At 47.9% G+C, this 18635-nt stretch overlaps 1 protein-coding gene across 1 annotated transcript in view; it reads left to right on the forward strand.

The window, feature by feature from the left end:
* The window catches only part of LOC139677678 (hydrocephalus-inducing protein homolog), a 61571-nt gene that overhangs the window by 4348 nt on the left and 38588 nt on the right, over positions 1–18635 (forward strand). The window contains exons 5-18 of the mRNA XM_071567873.1: positions 264–463; positions 2285–2409; positions 3667–3868; positions 4731–4896; positions 5943–6042; positions 7382–7500; positions 8335–8558; positions 10256–10323; positions 12278–12519; positions 13339–13439; positions 14706–14841; positions 15331–15495; positions 16366–16518; positions 18250–18482. Coding sequence (XP_071423974.1) covers positions 264–463; positions 2285–2409; positions 3667–3868; positions 4731–4896; positions 5943–6042; positions 7382–7500; positions 8335–8558; positions 10256–10323; positions 12278–12519; positions 13339–13439; positions 14706–14841; positions 15331–15495; positions 16366–16518; positions 18250–18482 — 2234 coding nt within the window. The remainder of the gene's footprint in view (positions 1–263; positions 464–2284; positions 2410–3666; positions 3869–4730; positions 4897–5942; positions 6043–7381; positions 7501–8334; positions 8559–10255; positions 10324–12277; positions 12520–13338; positions 13440–14705; positions 14842–15330; positions 15496–16365; positions 16519–18249; positions 18483–18635) is intronic.

Consider the following 18635-nt stretch of genomic DNA (forward strand, 5'->3'; position numbering starts at 1 on the left):
GAAATACTAGAACAACAAATAGATCTAGAGAGCTTTATTCTTTCCTATCTGGCAACCACATCCCTGCTTCACCCTGGACAGAGCCAAAAACTATGCTTTTCACACACTCAGTTCTCTAGCCTTTATTAGTATGAATTAGTGTTCATTTTTGGGCTGGAAGAGGTAAATTCATGCCCATGAAGGGTCACAGAAAACAGCACTTTTTCTTCTGCCATAGGGATGGCGCTAAATACCCTGTGCTGAGCCAGTTTCTTTTCCTGCAGGATCATTCCCACCAGCTCCTCTGCATCACTGAGAAGGGAAGGGTCATTGTGCCAATCCGGGCCATTGGTGCCCGACCGATCTTGGACTTCCCTCACCAGCTGGACTTCTCAGTGTGTCCAGTCAACTCCCGCGTCCAGAAGACTCTGCTGGTTTGCAATGCTGGCAAGCTGGAAGCCCGTTACCACATCAGTGTTCAGAGGTAAAGCAGCTCATCTGTCTTAGTGCAAAACACCATTGGATGGTGTATCCAAAGGAACTAGAACATTGGAGCTGCTGCACTGCAGCCACAGCTGGAAGTGGGCAGGGTGTCTGGGCTCTGCTGTGGCTTCTAGTGTTCTAGGCAGTATGCAACCTCTGAGCTTTCTGTCTCCCAGATTTCCTGGAGACTGTTGGAACATGTTAGTAGTTGGTTTGCACCCTCCTGAGCAAAAGCACCTTCTGAAATGGTTGCCTACCACTGTCAGCCAAATAAACCCATTTTCCAGGAGGTCAAAAGCAAGTGGCATTTTGGGGTTCTCATCAGATGCCCAACGTGAGCTGTGCTGGGAATAGCATGTGCTGTTCCTGTTAGTCAAAGCTGATCTGAATTCCCTTGTCAACTGAGGGCATCAGTCATCTCTTCTGTTTCATGAAGAACCTTTGAAAGCCAGTTTAAATTTTCAAGCAGATTGTTTAAATATTTGAGTAAAAGCAGTATTTTATTCTAATTAAGTTTCCCCCACCTTTCATTCAGATTTTTTTAAATACTCGGAAGTTCCTGTGTTTCTATGTTTTTAAATTTATTTTGGTTTGTGTTAAAGTTTTGTCAAAATATTAATTCTTCATTGGGAGCTTTCTTAAAGGTCCTCTCTTACCTGTTAGTGTACCATCTGGTCAGCTTGCACTCGGCTCCAGTTGTTCGTATTATTTTTGTCTATGTTGCATTCTCTGATCATCATCAGGCTCCACAGAACATGTTTTTAAGGTGACAGATTAAGGACCAGCAAAGAACTAAGACCAAGAACTTTTGTTTTCACAGTGGGGCTGTACAAGAGCACAAAGCCCAGCAGCCACTGGGCACAAGCACATTTGACCTGTTATCCCTAAGCATTAAAGCACTGATTTTCTCTGTCAGGCAAGAGCTCTTTACCTGGTGACAAATCCTGATTGCTCCTGTTAAATCCAAAGTGCACCAAACACATTTTCCTAATTATTTCCAGCATATTGTTTCTCTGATTGGCCAAGCAAACAGTTACCAGCCTGAATGAGAACCCAGATCCCAGACTGCATTGCTGGTGAATACACAGAAACCTCCTGTTCAGCTCCCTTGATGTGCTCCTGTCAATGGCATTTAATTTAGTTGGGATTGAATCCTTCAGGCTGTAAATGGGACTCTCCTTTTGGGTCTTGTTTCTGTGTCACTGTTGCTCTGATTTGCAGTTGCACTTGTTCAGAGTTGATTGCTCCTTTTCCTAGAGCAGCTTTCATTGAAATGCTGATAAAATGTGCCCTTTTTGAGGCTAAAATAGGATGTTTACAAGGTTAAAAATAACCCCAAACAACCACACTACAAATTAAACTAGTTACTCTTAGGTCCTCAAGGAACTTTATTCTCGCTGTTGATTCCTAGGCTGTAATCTCACAGGACAGGTAGTGCCCTGCCACTTGCATCTCTCGAATGAGATTTATAGGGGACAGGAAAAGAAAAATTCCTGAGGCAGTCAATGTTAAGTTGTGCATACAAAGAGCTTTTAACACTCTCCATGCTCTTCCCAAAAAGTTCTCTAATGGGATTGCTGGCAGTTGGACCCTTGAACCTCGTTGCAAAGTATGGGGGAGATGAGTTCTACTTCACATCTTCTGGGGGCTGGATCTCCTCAGAAGAGAGTCAGTAGCTGTTTCTGATCCTGTGTGTTCTGTCTGTCTTCTGCTGACTGGTTGGTTTGCTCCTTGCTTGCACACAGGAGCTGAAGTGAATTAGACTGCAAAAACCATCCCCAAACCTCCACCAAGAGTCCTGATCTCTCTCTTTGTCTTGCAGCCCTTTCTCTGTCATTCCAACCATGGGAACTCTGGACGTTGGTAAAACCATGCAGGTGACAGTGGAATTTCACCCGCTGGAGACTGGGCATTATTCAAAATCCCTGGTAGTTCACTACATTACAGGTGAGTGCTGGGCACTGCACAGTGCACTCTCTCTGCATCCTTCAAAATAGCAGAGCCCTTTCTAAGCAGCATTACATTAGACTTGGTTCCCAAACTACTTGTAGAACTGTTCCTTTCAGAGCCTCCGTGTGTTTCAGTGCTCAGAATTAAGCAAGTAAGGGGCCAAGGCTGAGTCTGTCCCTGTTTTGTATGTGCTATGTTTCTGTGTGCTGGTCCATCCCTGAGAGGACCCTGGTGTCAACATGGTGTTCTCCATCCAGCACCCTCTGTGACAGTCCTCAACCATCATTCCCTGCTGTCCCAGCCACCTCAGTTCCCTCTCCAGCTGGACCACCCCTGGCCCAGCTTTACAGCAAAGAAAAGTGGAAACTAGTTAGTGTTTAGGGGTTGATAAAGTGGATCCCCTCAGACAGGGGTGAGATTTTTGGAATCCTGTTTTTCTGGGAGTTGCTGAGTGGAGGAAGGAGGAACCTTGATTCTCCATTACAGTGTGGATATGCAGGGCTGAAGTTGTATTCCTAGACAGTGCTATATGTGATGTGTAAGGTTTCCATCAGACTCTCTCCAATTCAATGTCTCTTGCACACCTTTGTCCCATAAGCTTCTTCTCTGTTGTCTCGCCACAGACTCTTTTTCTGTGTTGTTCTCTACACATACGTGTAATTTCTAAAAATATTTTCAGGCCCTCGTGTTCCTGTTTGATGACAAATCATGACAGACTTTTCCTTATTCCCATTTCCCAAGCCATTCATGCTTCTACAAACCTCTCCCATCTGTCTCCCATTTGATTTCTAAGTTGAGGAATCCTATTAAGTCTTCATATACAAACTGCTCCATACTTTATTTCATTTTAAATGCTTCAGCTTGGTTTTTGATATCAGAATGATATAGAATATTTCAAAACTGGTGTAGCTGTGGGTTTGCACAGGGACAGCATGACAGTTTTCCTGTTGTTGATGCAGAATTCCCTGTGATCTGAGTGGGTCATTGAGCACATCTGACAAATCTCACTGTAAACACTGTCGCCTCAGGGACAAATCTCTACAAACACACCCAGACATAAGGTGCATAGGTGGTGTCCAGGACATCCTCACACAGTACACACAGAGCTGTCAGGGTTTGATAAATGTACTGATCCATGGAGCTGCTCATACAGCTAAAAGCTGTGACACTTTCTTGTTACCTGTGGTTTGCTCCGTTCCTTGTAATTCCATCAGCAAGTGAGCTGATCAAAGATTCCTCTTTGCTTTGTTCCAGGTGAAGATGCCCACACAACTCTTCTTGGAAGAGCTGTGGATGTCAACATTGGGCTGGACAAGAGTTCTGTCAAACTAGAGAAGACTTACCTCTCACTGTCAAGCCACGACACCATAGTCATCCACAACAGGAGTGACAGCACAGCACATTTCAAGTGGAAGACTTTTGCTACTGAGGAAGAGGAGAATCGGCAGAAGATGAGGTTGGTCTGAAAGATTCAGTGAGAGACACTGCCCAAGGGTAAAACTAACAAGTGGCTTCAGCGGAGTGTTTGTACTTTTGAATGGCTTAAAACAAGTAAACCCTCCCCAGCATCAGAGTATGTGTCCCTGGGCCTCAGGAGCTCAGCACTTCCTATTCCAGTTCCATCTATACTCCAGCCAAAGATGGTGTTTTGGGGAGGAGGCATTGATTGCAATGATTGGATTGCCTCAGAGAGGAAACTCATGTTTGGGGTAGCCCCAAACCGTTGAGGTCCAAAGATCCCTGAGCTACAGAGGGTCCCTGAGACTGAGGAGAGCATCAGCACTTGTTCCCTCAGACTGCACTGAGCACTAGGACTAATGGTAGCTCAGGCAGCAGAGCTGTTCTGGTAGTCCTTGCAGTTCCTTCTGCTCCAGCTTTGATGAGAGATCAGGTTTCTTCCCAGTGCTGTGCAGGGCAGGGAGTTTTGTTGGCCCAGACAGTTGAGGCCATCGTGCTGTAGGATGTTGAATTGCCCTGTACTGCCCCAGTTTCCAGCACTATAAAGTATTTCTATCCTTTCATTAGTGTTACAATTTGGTGTTAAAGTCCTCTGCCCAAATTAAGGTTCTCTTGAGGGCTGTTGGCTTTCCAAACCTCTCCTGAGCTTGTAAGTGTGGAGTAAAACTACCTGCCACATGAGCAAACAAGTGATTGTCTGACCCATTTGGGCCCCTGTGGCTCGGGCTCAGCCCCTTGCTGGAGAGCTGCTGCTGCTCCTCCCCGAAGGCTTTTCTGCTTCTGCACTTACATTTATCTCTGCAAATATATATGTGGCTTATTAAATGACCTGTTGGATTTGTTTCTCTGTGTGACTGCAGGCTGTGTCATGGGCTGTCTCAGCCAGCAGAGGACATAGTGGAGGATTTTCTGAACAAGCGCTACAGTCGCCTTTCCCTTTTCTCCCACATCTACCAGAAAGAGACAGCAAAGGTGAAAGCAGACCCCATGCTGTTCTCTGATGATGTTTTCACCATTGAGCCCTTGGTAAGTGATAGCTGAGAACCTCCTCCTCCCTGAATGAAGTCACTCAGCAGATCCCTACCTCAGCTGGCTTGATGCTCTGAGAGAGAAGACAGGGGGTTTCTGGTGAGGCTGGGGAGCTTGTTGCAAAAAGCATTTCTACCCTTTGGGCTCCTGGCAGGCAGCAGGAACGTTCCTGAAGCTGAGCTCTGCTGCAGGGGCTTGATGTCAAGGGCGCTCGGTGTTGTCCTTGCAGTGTCCAGAGGGATCGGGTATTGTAGGTAGGGGCACATCTTACATGTGACGTGTGGAGGTTAAAAGAGGATGTTGGAGCACTGTCAGTCCACATATTGACCTGACACGAAAACGAGGCCAAATTCAGCCCAAGGTTAATCTTGGAAATGCCAATCTCTCCCCATAACCAGGACTTACAGCATGTCTGAGTCTCCCTTCCAGTGTCATCTGTGAGCCTGGACACAAGACTGGCAGATTGAAATGGACTTTTTGAGTTTTATTGCACACAGGCAGAGAAAATCTTTTCTGTTCATGCAAGCAAACCCTCATGTCCTTCCATCAACCAGAGCCCTCATTCTGCGTATTGGCACAGTGTGAGGATGAAGAATGCCTGCTGTCTGCACAGTGCAAAATCCCTTCTCATCTTGGAGTAAACCCTAGAATAATCCCAACCTCTGCTTTCTTTTAAAATAAGTTAACCTCAGTTTTTTGTTTCCAAAGAAAGGGATGTTTTCTTCTTGGTTACTCCTATAGCCCATCCAAGGCCAAGAGCCACCAGTGTCAGCATAACAGCAGTTTCACACCACTATGGCTGCCAACAGCATGATGTGACCAAGAGCTTGTGTCAGAGCAGTAGGAGTCTTGTAGAGTGGGAGCTGAGCATTAAGAGCATCCTGCAGTGTGTTGAGCTGGTTTTGGAGTGTTTCCTCAGGTTCCTTGTGTTGTTCACTCCTTGCTTGTCATTGATGCTCTAAATAAAGGCTTACAGGGTTGTAGTTGAAAAGAAGAAATGTGATGTTGGAAAATAAATGGTTTGCTGCCTCTTTCTGTTTTAGGCGGGAGAGATTGGTCCAAATTCTTCAGCTGAAATCAGTGTGTTCTTTAAACCCCAAGAAGTCCAAGTCTATGAAAAAGTGGCCTACTGTGACATCTCAGGTACAACTCCTTTCTCCTCTTTCTCTCACTCACAGTGCAGGTGAGGTGCAAATACTCTTCCAGCCCACTGGGCTCCACTGTAATTGCTGGGCACGGTCTGTGGTCAGTAGGGCAGTGCTGGCACATGTCCACAGTCCCTGCTGCTTCCAGATGGTCTCCCATGCAAGGCCAGGGCTCAGGACACTGATCCCAGAACAGTCCAAACAGTGCATGGATAAGCTTTCATGCCATGGCTTGGCCAGTATTTCCTCAAAGGCCAAAGAGCTACACAGCAGAACACCTTTAGTGAAAGGACACTAAGCCCCTCTAGACCACTGACCTCCAGGGTGGATCCTCATTATGCAGATCCATCATCAGGTGGTAGGAGCTGAGTTAGAAATTAGCTCCTTGACACTGGATCACCTCCCACTGCCCAGACAACACCAGACTGGAGGTGGCTGAGCCCTGCTGAGCCTAGCGTGTCTGCAGAAGGACCACTCCTGGTCAGCACCTGCTTCTCTCCCTGCGTGGGAATTGCCACCTTCCAGCTCTCAGTCTGAGTTGTATCCAGGTGCTGTTGCACTGGGCTTGCTGTGCTCAGCAGAGTGAACAGCCTTCCTGGAAATGAGAGTCCAAGCACTCTGCTGAACAAACTTTATGCTTGTCCTGTCTTCCAGAATTGCTGTCAAGTCTTTTTCTGGGAGCAGTTACCATTAACCTCCCCACACCCCATGTGACACCATCACAGAGGTGGTGGCTTTGCTGTGCTCGCACAGGGCAGGGAGCATGTGCAGAGAACCGCATGGTTCAGGTTCCCCTGGCCTTCCTCTGTCTCTGCATGGTGCTGCTTGAGGGGGTTTTACCTTAATGTGGGAGATGGCTGTCAGATTTCCATCCAGGGAATATTCTGGGTTTGCCCATCCAAGAGTAAGAGCTGTGAGCCCTGTGGTCCTCCAGCAGACAGACTCCTGTTCTGGAGGGCACTGCAATTCCTAACCCAACCACTCTGCTGCTTTCCTTGCTGCTCCCAGCTGATGGATACAAATGTCATGAAACAGCCTTTTATTTAGACAGTAATTGCACAGGGTTTACTCAACAAATGTCATCTACAGTAATTACTCAGGGCTCCTGCTAACAAACTCTCTTCCAGCTGCAGTTCTTAGAGCTGTGGAAGGAAAGGATGGATTTAAAAAGCCAGCCCCAAGGCACATCTCCTGAGGGAAGAGAAGGGTCCATCTCTTCCCCTGGAGCATCAGCAGCTGGTCGCATCCAGCTCAGAGTCAGGGACGAGCATGAGGCAGCCTGGAAAATGCAGCATAAGAGAGGGAGTTATTGTACTGAAATGGAAATCTCTCCCCAGGTCGTGAGAACAGGCTGCCCCTGCGCCTCACAGGAGAAGGCCTTGGGCCGTGTCTCCATCTCAACTTTGAGGTACTGGACATCGGGAAGATTTTTGCTGGAACAGTCCACAGATACGAGGTGAGCAGCAGGGGTCGGGGTGGACCGTGCTGGCTCCTGGAGCAGCAGGGAGCCTTGTGAACCTGTGAAATTTCTGGCAACTTGGGCAGCTGTGAGCAAGGAATATTTCACATACTAATCAAATCTGAGGGGTTTCACAGAATCTGGATGGGGTCTGAAAGGTGTGTCTGTTGTTCATGAAGCCCCAGTTCCTGCGTTTTGGCAACCAACTTGAAGATCAGCTGGGATGCTTTCTGCAAAACAACCCCTTTAACACAGGAAAGCAACACCTCACACTCATCCTTTCTTGACATATTTGGCTGAGCAAGGGTTAAGAAACTAACAGATTAAAGAAAAAATACAATAACCCCAAATTATCTACCCTAGCAGAGCTGGAGAGAGCTTCTGAAGTTGGGGATAGCACCATTCTGAGGTGTCTTCTACGCTCAATAAACTGGCTAGCTGCAATGGAAGCTGAATGTGTCCTGCCCTTGGCAGAGTTGAGCACACCTGGAGCAGCAGCAGCTCTGTGGTGATTCACTACATGGCTCCAACTGCCCCACGTTGCTCTTAAGGCAGGGTCTGAATGAACTTGGTGATGCTGACCAGAAGTGGAATGCTCTGTGTCTCTGGGATAACCACAGAGTGACTCTGGTTATGTGAAGTTATTGCTACTTTGCTTGAAACCCCAAGGGCAGAACTTGTCCTGTTGTCTTTTTTGGCTTCTGCCACAGAGCAGCACACGGCATCTTCTGCCTTTTCCAGGGGTTAATTGTATAATTAGAAAGCAACTCAGCCTTTGGTAAGAAAGGAAGATTGCTCATGTATTTCCATTTTGCTTTCTTGCTGCTGCAGGCAATCCTGCTTAACAAAGGACCTATTGATGCTCCCTTCGAGCTCATCCCTCCAACCACAGCCCAGGGCTCCTGCTTCACCTTTCTGCCCCAGCAGGGCACCATTGCACCAAATGGGCTCCAGCCCATCCAGATCGTCTTCATCTCCACCGTCATGGGAGCGTTTCAGGAAGAATTCCAGTTCCATGTGATTGGATCCCATAAGCCCGTGACCTTGACTATCAGGTGAGGAGGGCTCTGGGAGTTTGGTGGGCACATTTGTAGCTGTCTCTGGGTAATCATCTCCTACCTACCTCATTTTATTGTGAGAAAAAAGGTGTTGCTTGAGGTCTTAGTCTTGGCTCTGATGCTGGCATCCCCTTAGTGTGGGGATGCCCACTGCCTAGTGCGGGTACCCAGGAGCTGGAATGACTCCTTCCTACAGGGACCTCCCTCTGCCTTGGCCATGGCAGGCATTGGGATGGCATCAGCTTTGGGCAGTAGCTGGTCCGGGATGTCGCATCTGAACACCCAATAAGGCCTCTTAGGGCTTTGGAGATGGGCCAGCCTGGGTGATTCTATAGCCATAAGTGGTTTTTAAATCCTCTGTTCATGATCCATCCCAAAGGGACAGGCTGTGCTCCCAGCTCTTATGCGAGGAGTGCTCCGGTACCTCCTTTCTGCAGCAGGAAGGGGCAGATGCAGGACATGGGGAGCTCTGCAGCAGGGACTGTCACAAGGGCTTGGGCATCACCCCATGGGCTGGTGCCATTGCAAAAGATAATCCTCACCCAGCAAAGGCGAGAAGGGGTGATGATAGGAGAGGCAAAGCTCACTTCTCAGGTTCATAGCAGCATATAACATAAGGGAAATGGATCAAAAAGAACAAGAAGGTTATTACTTTGCATGAGAAAAGCATTGAGTCAATCTCATCTCAGTAGAGAAACAATTATGCTGGCTTGGTGTTTGAAGGAAAAGTGCTGGGTTTTTATTTTGGAAATCAAGGTGGGACATTTCACAGTCAAATGAGCATTCTGTTCCTCCCACAAACTGCTCATAGGATGTTATTGCATAAGCAGCTTTCTCCTTGAGCAAGGGCAGGTTTCATTTGTTGGGATACGTCGAACAGAGCCAGTGGCAGTCCTGTGAATAAAATAGAAGGCACAGTTTGCTGTGGTCTTTGATTTTTAACCAAAAGGCAGAATGGGCATTGATTGACATCAACCATGAAATAAATTTGTCATTGTTGTGCAGCTTCAAGTGCTGATTTCAGTGGATGTTGATGATATTTGGAGTTTTGAGCCGCCTGTCTCCTGAGTTTAAGGACAGGCAAGGTAGTGTGGTGGATTCAGGACAGCAATGTGCCATTGCTCTTGTCTGTCAGCTGCTGCACTGGTGACAAACTGGGCCTTTTCTCTAAGATTCATCTGTCTGCTGTTGCTGCTCTTCTCAGTGGATATTTGGGGCTCCCCTGGATTCATGTCCCAAAATCCTGCTTGTAATGATTGTGTGGGTCAAGATTTTCTGCGAACAATCCTCCATGAAAACACAGCTACACCTCAGAAGTAGCAAAGCAGGGAACCTGTGGCTGGGAAGGCTGGGTGCAGTGAGTGCACGTTTGTGGGGATGCCTGTGTGTGCATCACATTACAGATGGGGAAACTGAGGCACAGAGACATCTTGGGGTGTGCATACAGAGTCCTTCATGGGGCCAGCAGCAACTCAGGGCCATGCCCTGCCTGCCATGGTGCCCTGAGCTCCATCAGCAGCTGTCAGCTGCCTCTTGTCCACATGGATGCTGTGCTGAGCACAGGGTAGTGGGTTGATTCGAAATCCATGGTGGCTCTGACACCAGCTTTTATGCACCTGAGCCATAAGGACAGCTGAAAGGCTTTGCAATTCCCTTTCCCCAAGCCATTGTCTCCTCTGTCCTCATCCTCGCAGGGGCCATGTCACTGGAGTGACTTTGCATTTCAACATTGATGGCCTCCACTTTGGTGACGTCTCCTTTGGTGAGTGTTCCCTGGGCTTGGACACAGGGTAAGGGATCTGTACCTTGCCAAAATGGAACACTTGAACAGAAGAGCATCTGTCACTCGTGTTCCTCTACAGCAGCCTTCAGGGTGTTAACTCCAGGGCTGCTGGTGGCTCAGGCAGCATTTTGCCATCATGAGATCAAAAAGGACCAAAGGAATAGGAAGTTAGTATTTTCCTGTGGCCCTCATAGTCTCGTTTGCTCCAACCTCCCCATATTTGCCAGCAGAATGACCACAAAAGTCTGTGTCCTAGGAGGGCCCAAGGGATGGGACTGCAGGAGAAGGGAGCTTAAGCCATGTACCAGCCAGTAGCAGCCCTGGGCACATGGTCCTGCTGCAAGGCAAGGACACCATTTACCCACCTAACTTTTAGTGTGGAATGTTAATTAGTGGCATGAGGGCACATCATTATCCCTGACCAGGTCAGATGCGCCAGCAATAACTCTGCCTTAGGCACCTGTGCCCACAGAGCCATGGGTTTCTTCTTCGTCCCCAGCAGAAGTCCAGCTCTGCTGGCAGAGCTTTTGGCTGAGCATACAGAGCATCATCACTGAAATGCAGATTCTGGTTCTCCATCTCAGGCTCACAAAAGGCTTTTTACTCAGACGATCTACAGTTTAAATGGGAAATCAGTTGTGGATCGATTGAAGGGCCATTATCATTCTGCACCCGGGATACCTCTGTGTTTTCATGCAGTTCATGAACTTTTTAAGAAAACTCATTACCTTTCCTGAGCTGCTTCCTCCCCTCTCTGTATCATCGCTGAGCCACTTCTTAGTTTTCTTTTGAATAAATGAAACAACAAGGCAGCAGGCAGAAATATAATTCTGTTATAGGAGATTCATCCTGTTTACTCTGATTTCATTCCTAAGACCTCTTCAGCTGAAGGCAGCAGCTGTAGTATCTTTGCTTTTTTTAACTGTTGTCTGCATGTGGTGACACTGGTTTCATTTTGGATTGGGACATCTGTGTTTGTCCTTTTTATACCCCTCCTGCCTCCCTGCTGGAGTCACTGCTGGAGCTGGGCTGTGGTCACTGCTGATAGGCATGAAGAAGCTCCCTGCTGTGCCTGCAGTTGCTTTTCCTCCCCATTTGTGTTCAAATGACACTTGGTAAGCAGGTCCTGGGAGATGTCTCCTCCCACAGAGCTGGCCAGCCAAGCCACATGCCCACTGCAGAGCAGGTTGTGGGCTTGTGTGCTGGCTCTGCAGGACATCCCCACGAGGTGTAGCTGCATCCCTGGCTTTCCGTTACGGGAAGCAAGTTTCAGAGCTAAAGTGATATAATTTCTTGCGGGCGGCAATCACGGCAGTGTGCAGCATGGCTGTAATGTCCCCTTTTGTTGGATCAGGTGAGACATGGTTCCTAATCACTGATTTCAAAGCAAGCCTTGGGTTTGCTCCCAGTGAAGCGTGCTGCGAGTTGTATGTGCTCAGTCTGGTTGTCCCAAACCAGGAGATACCTTAAGGATCCTTCCTAAAGAAACTGGATTGGGGTGTTTTGCATCACATTCTAATTCAAAATTCCATCCTCCCCTTCTGTTGCTGTAGCTTGTCCCAGATGACAACTCACGGCTTTTATATCTTGAAAATGGTGAGAGTGTTGGCAGAGTAAACAGGGAATTTAATGGCTTGAATTTTCAGAGTAAATGGTCAGTCTGATTGCACACTCATCAGTGAGAAATAATTGGTGCTGGCTTGGGGCAGTTAGAGAGAAAGTCATGGTGTTCAGCAGGGCTAAGAGTGGAAATTTCCAAAGCAGCAATCTGGAATCAGCATCAAAGCGGCAATTCCTCGCTGAGCTGCTCAATGAGCTGTCATACAGATAACAAAGAGCTAATCTCCAAGCACAGTTTCATCCTACCAAAATATTCACACCAGGAATCGTGAGATAGTTGATGCCTATGTGGCTGTTTATGTTGTTTTCCTAGGCTTTCCTCAGACCTTGTCATGTCGCCTGACTAATGCCTCGGTGGTGCCCATCACCTTCAATCTTCACATTCCTGAGGATGGCCCGGGACAGCCCAGCATTACCAGCTTTGCTCAAGTGAAAGACAACTCTAACCCATCCTGGGTAAAGGGAACATTGCCCCAATGTCCTGTGGAGCCAGCAGAATTTACCATAACACCCTGCAGAGGGACCATCCCTGCTGAGGGATTCCAGGATATTGAGGTATGGGAAGAGTCTGGCCCTACATGCTTCAGCAGGTGGGGCTGAAGCCTCACTGGTGTGTGGCAGGGCTTTAGTGGAGCAACATGTGAGTGAGAGATCTGCACTGATGTGAGGCCTCTGTTAGCTGGGTGACTTGGGGTGTTCCTGAGGGACCAGCATTTTGTTTCCAAAATCATAAGCTGAGATCACAGCTTCTATTGACCACAGCTTATGGCTAATAGAAGCCATTCATATGTTTTTGAGAGTGACTTCTTTGATTGAGAACAGGCAGAGGAAGGATGAGGACAGAAGGTGACTGTTAAGACAGAGAAATGTCACTGTAAAAGCAGTTTGCTTTTCCTCCTGGTCTCCTTTCTCTCTCGTGGGGAACAGAATGAGTTGTATTCACTGTGGGGATCCCCGGTGAGGACAGAAAAAACTCTGCAGCCATGAACTGCCCGGCATCTGCAGGACCACACTTTGCCCTCAGCTTCCTGCTGTAAAGCTAAACTCATTCTGTTCAAGCCAACAGACTTCATTTGCATTGATGTCATTGTAGGCAGATGAAAAACGGGCCCTTAATCTGAACACAGTGGTGAGCAGAGCTTTAGTCTCATTATACATTGTTATGTTTAATGCTTTAATTTAACCTACCTATGCCCTGGTAGCTGCAAGGTGTGTTTAACAAATCAAATACTGCCAGAAGGCTTGTGTTACTCCCAGAAGAATTAAGGCAAAATCCTCCCTTTCCTTACTGTGAAACCAGAACTGGAGGAGACCCCACAGGGGTAATGAGGTTTTGTGAGTAGGGAAGTATTTGCTGCTTTTCTCTTCCACCAGGTCACTCTGTGTTCCAATGATGTGGGACGATACAACTGGCATATGGTGCTGGACGTGGACGAGGTTGGCGAGAAGGTGATGGAAATGCCCATCACAGCCAGGTACCAGCGCTTTCCTTGCAGCTGTTTGTCTTCCCCTGTGCAACCACCACCAGCACACTGCCTTGCTCAGGGTTTGCTGGCTGCAGCTCCAGGAGAAGAGTTGCTTAGTAATCCAGCTCTGCCCAGCTAGACAGGAGAACAGTAGTGCTTGGAAAGCAGCCCGTGGTGAGAAGCACCCCTGCTCAAAGCCAGGCATGGCCCTGGGCTTTTTTCCATGGGGAATGGGAATCACATTATTTGTTGGCCTGGCTTTTGGGCTTGAGGCGTAACAAATTCCCCAAGGTCCTCCTCTCCTTCTTCCTGCAAGAGGTGGGCTTGTGCTGGGTTGTAAGCACACTGCAGCATTGGTTTGGGACACAGTGAGCAGCCTGCTGAGAGTTGGGGTCTGGTTCAGTTAACGAGGGCACATGACAATGGGAAATGGGCTCATGGCAGGAATAGTGAGGGCAAAAGAAATGCAAGATCTTATGAGGGGAAAATAATCCCTGATGTGCCAGGTGAGCTCACGTTTCTCTGTTTCCCTCTGGCTCTTGTGAGCATTAACATTCTCAGTCTTAACCCAAAAGTTGTTCTTGCTGCAGCCACATTCCATCCTGTAGTGCTCCTGTGGCTGTCAGTGTAATGAGAGGGATGCAGTTCCCTGGTGCTGTTCCCTCTCCCAGGCAAAGCCATCCATTCAGTTTTGGACAGCAAGTGCAAATGGGGACAGGCAGTGTAATGAACCCATGAAGCAAAGGACCAAGGGAGCTGTAGGAACTTGGAGGGTGATCACCTACTCCATAGGGCAGGTGGTGGCTCATGCCCTCCAACACTGGGGTAAACAGCTGAGTTTTCTGGCATGGCAACAGCACCCTGGGAGAGAAGAGAGTTGTTTTTACTGAGACACTGGAGTCTTGTGTTCCTTGAGCCTTGGTGAGCACTGACCCTCGATGGGAAGGCTCCCCCAGAGCTCACAGCTCTCTGGGACTATTGGAGGAGCCTTTGAAAACCTCCTTGGGCAAAGGAGGGGCTGAGGCAGCTGTGGGACAGGGCTCGTGCTCTGCCCAGGCACCTGGCAACCTCTGCGATGCTGAGTCTCAGGGTTTGCCCCTCCTTGACCAGACACGTTTGAGTGGAAAGACTTTAAAAGCAATTCCTCCCTGCAGGGGTACCAAAACTCTGCTGGGCAGTGATAAATGTGTTATGCTCTATTCCATGCTCTGTGGGGGTAAACCTTCTCCATTCTCTCAATATCTCTAATTCCCTTGGGGTCATCTCTTTGCCCAGATGTGTTGTTCCTGATCTAGAACTGCTCGCTCCCACCCTGAACTTTGGACAATGCGCTTTAAAGGTCCCTTACCAGGAGACACTGACCCTCGTGAACAAGAGCTCCCTTCCAGGCTGCTACAGAGTTCTTCCTCAGGTTTGGCATCACATCTGCCTCCTCCTCTCAGATATTATCAAGGGGTTTACGAGCAATAAAAGGGGTTTGCATAAGACTTTGTTGGCTTCTAGTCAAAGGTTTGCTGAGAACAGGATCCTACCTGAATGTGACCTTCAGGAAGCACTTAAATAGGAAACTCCCTGAATATTAACCTTAGGAAGCATTTTAACCTCTTGAGGAAGCAGATTACATTCTAGTGTTTGGGATGTTTTCTTGTGGGACATCTTAGAAGGTTGTGAAAAGCTGCTGCAAGGAGGCTACCAGCACAGGAGTGAGTGTCTGTGGATGCAGCAGCTTTTCTTGGACCCCTGAGGATGCTAAACCCCTACAATTCTTGTTTTGTGCCTGTCAGCTTTCTCCTGGGGATTTTAAGAGATGGTGTATGAGTTGCCATTGTGGTAGGTGTTAAGGAGTTCAAAGTTTCCTCAAAGATCCCTCTGAAGTTGCATTTGATTCTGTCCCTTCTAGAAACGCAAGACGACCACTCCTCTGTGGTACTCCAGCCCTGAGCCATGTGGGATTATCCAGCCTCACAGCATGGTGAAGATCCCAATCACAATTGAAGTGCAGTCATTGGGTGATCATTCCATCCTGGGCAGAATCGCCGTGTTCGGGAGGGAAAGATGCCCACTGGTGAGTGTGAGGGGAGACGTGTGCCTTGGTGTGGCTCCTCCTGGGCAGTGGGAAGAGTACAGGGACTCTTCCAGGGAAAAGAGGGATTTGTCATATTTGGCTGGTGTGGACACGGACAGAAGGTGGCAGAGGCAGCTTATGCCTGGAAAAGAGGAAGAGTGGAATCCTCCTAGGTGGTCATCTCAGCATATAGTTCATCTAAACTGAAACTGAGGATCTTTGTAGTTAATAAATCTTTAATTTAAAATGCTGTTATCTTTGGAAACATCTCCTTTAAAATGTCATCATCTCTCTGAGCACAAAAGAGGGTATCAGAGGATTTCTGAGAACTTTAAGCTTTCTGTAACAGAAAGGAAGGCTGACATCTGAGAAGGAGTTGCAGGGATTTAAACTTATATTCAAACAAATGGAAATGATGATGCCAAATTGCCTGGATGCCACCAAACATCTCAGCTCGGGACATTGTGGTTGTGCATGTAAACCTGTCAAAAGGAAGGCCAGGCAGTGCAGGCTGTGCAGGGGTGCCTCAATTTTCACAAAACAGGTGCTCATAACCATCAGGCTGCTCCCCACCAGGATAACCCATTGTTTAATTGTCAGACTGTTTTTAACTACATATTTCTTGTAAAGCTTTGACCTTTGGGCCAACAATTTATAGTTTGCAAGTTTCCTGTACTTTAATATTTTTTAGTTTGGAGGTGAACTTTTGCTTGACTTTTTGCCTACGAGGCCAGCATTTTAGCTGGAGAGTCACAGCTGTCTCAAAAGGAATTACTTGAGTATGACTGAGTTGTTCAACTTTCCCTGTTGGGTTTTATTGTTTTGTTTTGTTTTTTTTTTCTAATCTTTCTTACCTGCTTCCTGGAACAGACAATGCGTTTGGTGTGCACTGGACAGCCACCGTCTGTCTATACAAATCGGAGTGAGATAAACTTCGGCAAGATCAAAGTGCTGCAGGAGACTTCCCAAACTCTCCAGCTGTGCAATCAGAGTATCATCCCTGCAGCATTCAGGGCAGAGCTCGTAAGTATCTGTGGAGTGGTTTTCCAGTTCACTGGAATTGGTTTTTATATATAGCACTTCTGTATCGCTCTGCGGGAGAGGAAGCAAGAGATTCCATCCCAGCCAAGAGAAGCCTGACTCTGCAGGTGGTTTTAGCTGGGACAACCCTCAGTGAAAAACTTTGCAGAGTTGTTGAAGCAGAAACGAGTCTGGACTGTGGTTCCAAGTTCTCCCTTTATTTTGTGGAAGGTATTTAGCTGTGCAAGTGTTTGCAGCTCTGAGATGAAAAGCCTGTGCCCCTTTGCTCCAGACAGGACAAGGATTTCCCTGTGGTTTCCTCATAGCATCTACATTTGCTTTGTGCCAGACTGCTATTAATGGTAGAGACCAGGGTTTGAGGTCAATCCTGAAACTCTTTGTGGGGAGAGGAGTTTCATCCCTCCTGGGGGTCAAAGCAGCCGTGCTGTTGCACACATATACACCTGTGAGGGTTGTGCACCCCCGCAGCCTGTGGTGCCCCTGGTGTTAAAAAGTGGGAGGAGACCAGCTGCAGAGAAAAGCTCTGTAATTCGTGGAGCTGGGGCTGGTGCAGTCCCAAAGGGTCGTGGGCTGGGGCTGGGTGGGATGTGTGCCCTGCTGGAGGGGTGCCTGGGAGGAGCTTGGAAACAGGCTTGGCAGGAGGTTTGTTTTTCTCCACCCTGACACTGTGGGTGTGGTTGTGTATGTGGATAAAGCACAGGTGGTGGGGCACAGTCCAGACTCAGCATCCTGGGTCAAGGATGAGAGTAAACTTTTCTCTTGCTGCTTTTCTAGATGTTTCAGGAGTAAAAGTAACTTCAAAGTAAGGGATTTCCAGGGCAGCTTTCCCTAACTCCACAATGAAATTCTGCTTTCCACCTCTGCAGAGAGCAAGCCACCTCGGATGGGTGGTCCTGGCATGCAAATTAAAAGTTTTTGCATGCTCATACCAGACCTGGACTGCAGAGCTGTGTCTGTACAGCTGTCCCAGTGCAAGGCCTTCCCTCCCTCCCCTGGCCTGCTTGCAGCTTTCTTGCCCTATCCATAGAGGGAAGTCCATGAGAAACCAGAGAACAAGAGTGCTTGGGAAGGCTGGGTCATGCCCACAGGACATGTCATGCAGTTTTCTTTCTGCTTACTGCTTTCCTGTCCTGCTACAACTATTTAGAGCTGCCTTTTCCAAAGCAGAAGGCACTGGAGCAGCTCTCTGCAGGTGATGATCAGTGCGAAGCAAGGGCTTCAGCCCTTCAGGGACTATTCAGAAGCACTGCCTGCCTTTTTGGTGCTGGGGTGCTGCTCAACTGGTTTTGCAGAGTTAATCTTCAGGCTCTCAGCAGTATCCTCCAGCCATGTAGCTGCTGTGCTGGGACTCGGGCAGCCATGGCTTTCTGCAGCCTTGAGCCTGTGTGAAAACACAGCTCTCTTGTGGAGAAACAAGGAGGGAGAAAGTAGGTTCCCTTGGCACACACTCCAAAGAAAGCCTGGAGGGGGAAGAACCTCCTGAGGATAAGCATCCCTTGGGTTGGGCAAAACTAGGTTAATTTAGTCTGTTAACTGAGTGTGAAGTACAGGTTTATAAGCTCTGCTGTTGCCAGGCACCATAGCTTAGATTCAGCGAAATTAAGCCTTTATGATTTTTATCTTCCTCTCTTTAGTTGTTCCTTTTTTTTACACCCCACAAGTCTCCAGGGTCCATGGTTTCCATCCTAAATGCATGTTTGGCTTGTCTTACAGGGTGGCAAATGCTGGAGTATTAAACCCACAGAGGGAGTGATCCCTCCCAAGTCTGAGGTTTCTGTGATTGTCACAGCAAACCTGGATGACGCAGAGAAATTCGAAGACGAGGTGAAGCTGTTTGTTGAGAACAGCCTTCTGAAGGTCATACCCGTCCGTGCTGTAGGCATTGGCACCACAGTTGTCATTGACAAACCGTTTGCTCCCGAGCTCAGGTTGGGACCACAGTTCAGGTAGGATCTCTCTCAGATTCTGTATGTCCTCTTGGCTCAGCAAGGAGCAGTTATGTTGTAGACCTTCAGGCTAAATCTTTGTCAGTGCTCCAGGTCCTGTCTCTGTTTCCCCGAAGCCAGAGATTCCTTTAGAAACATGTTGTTATGAACAGG

This window comes from Pithys albifrons, chromosome 12 (genome assembly GCF_047495875.1).
Source record: "Pithys albifrons albifrons isolate INPA30051 chromosome 12, PitAlb_v1, whole genome shotgun sequence".
In the NCBI taxonomy this organism is placed as follows: domain Eukaryota; kingdom Metazoa; phylum Chordata; class Aves; order Passeriformes; family Thamnophilidae; genus Pithys; species Pithys albifrons.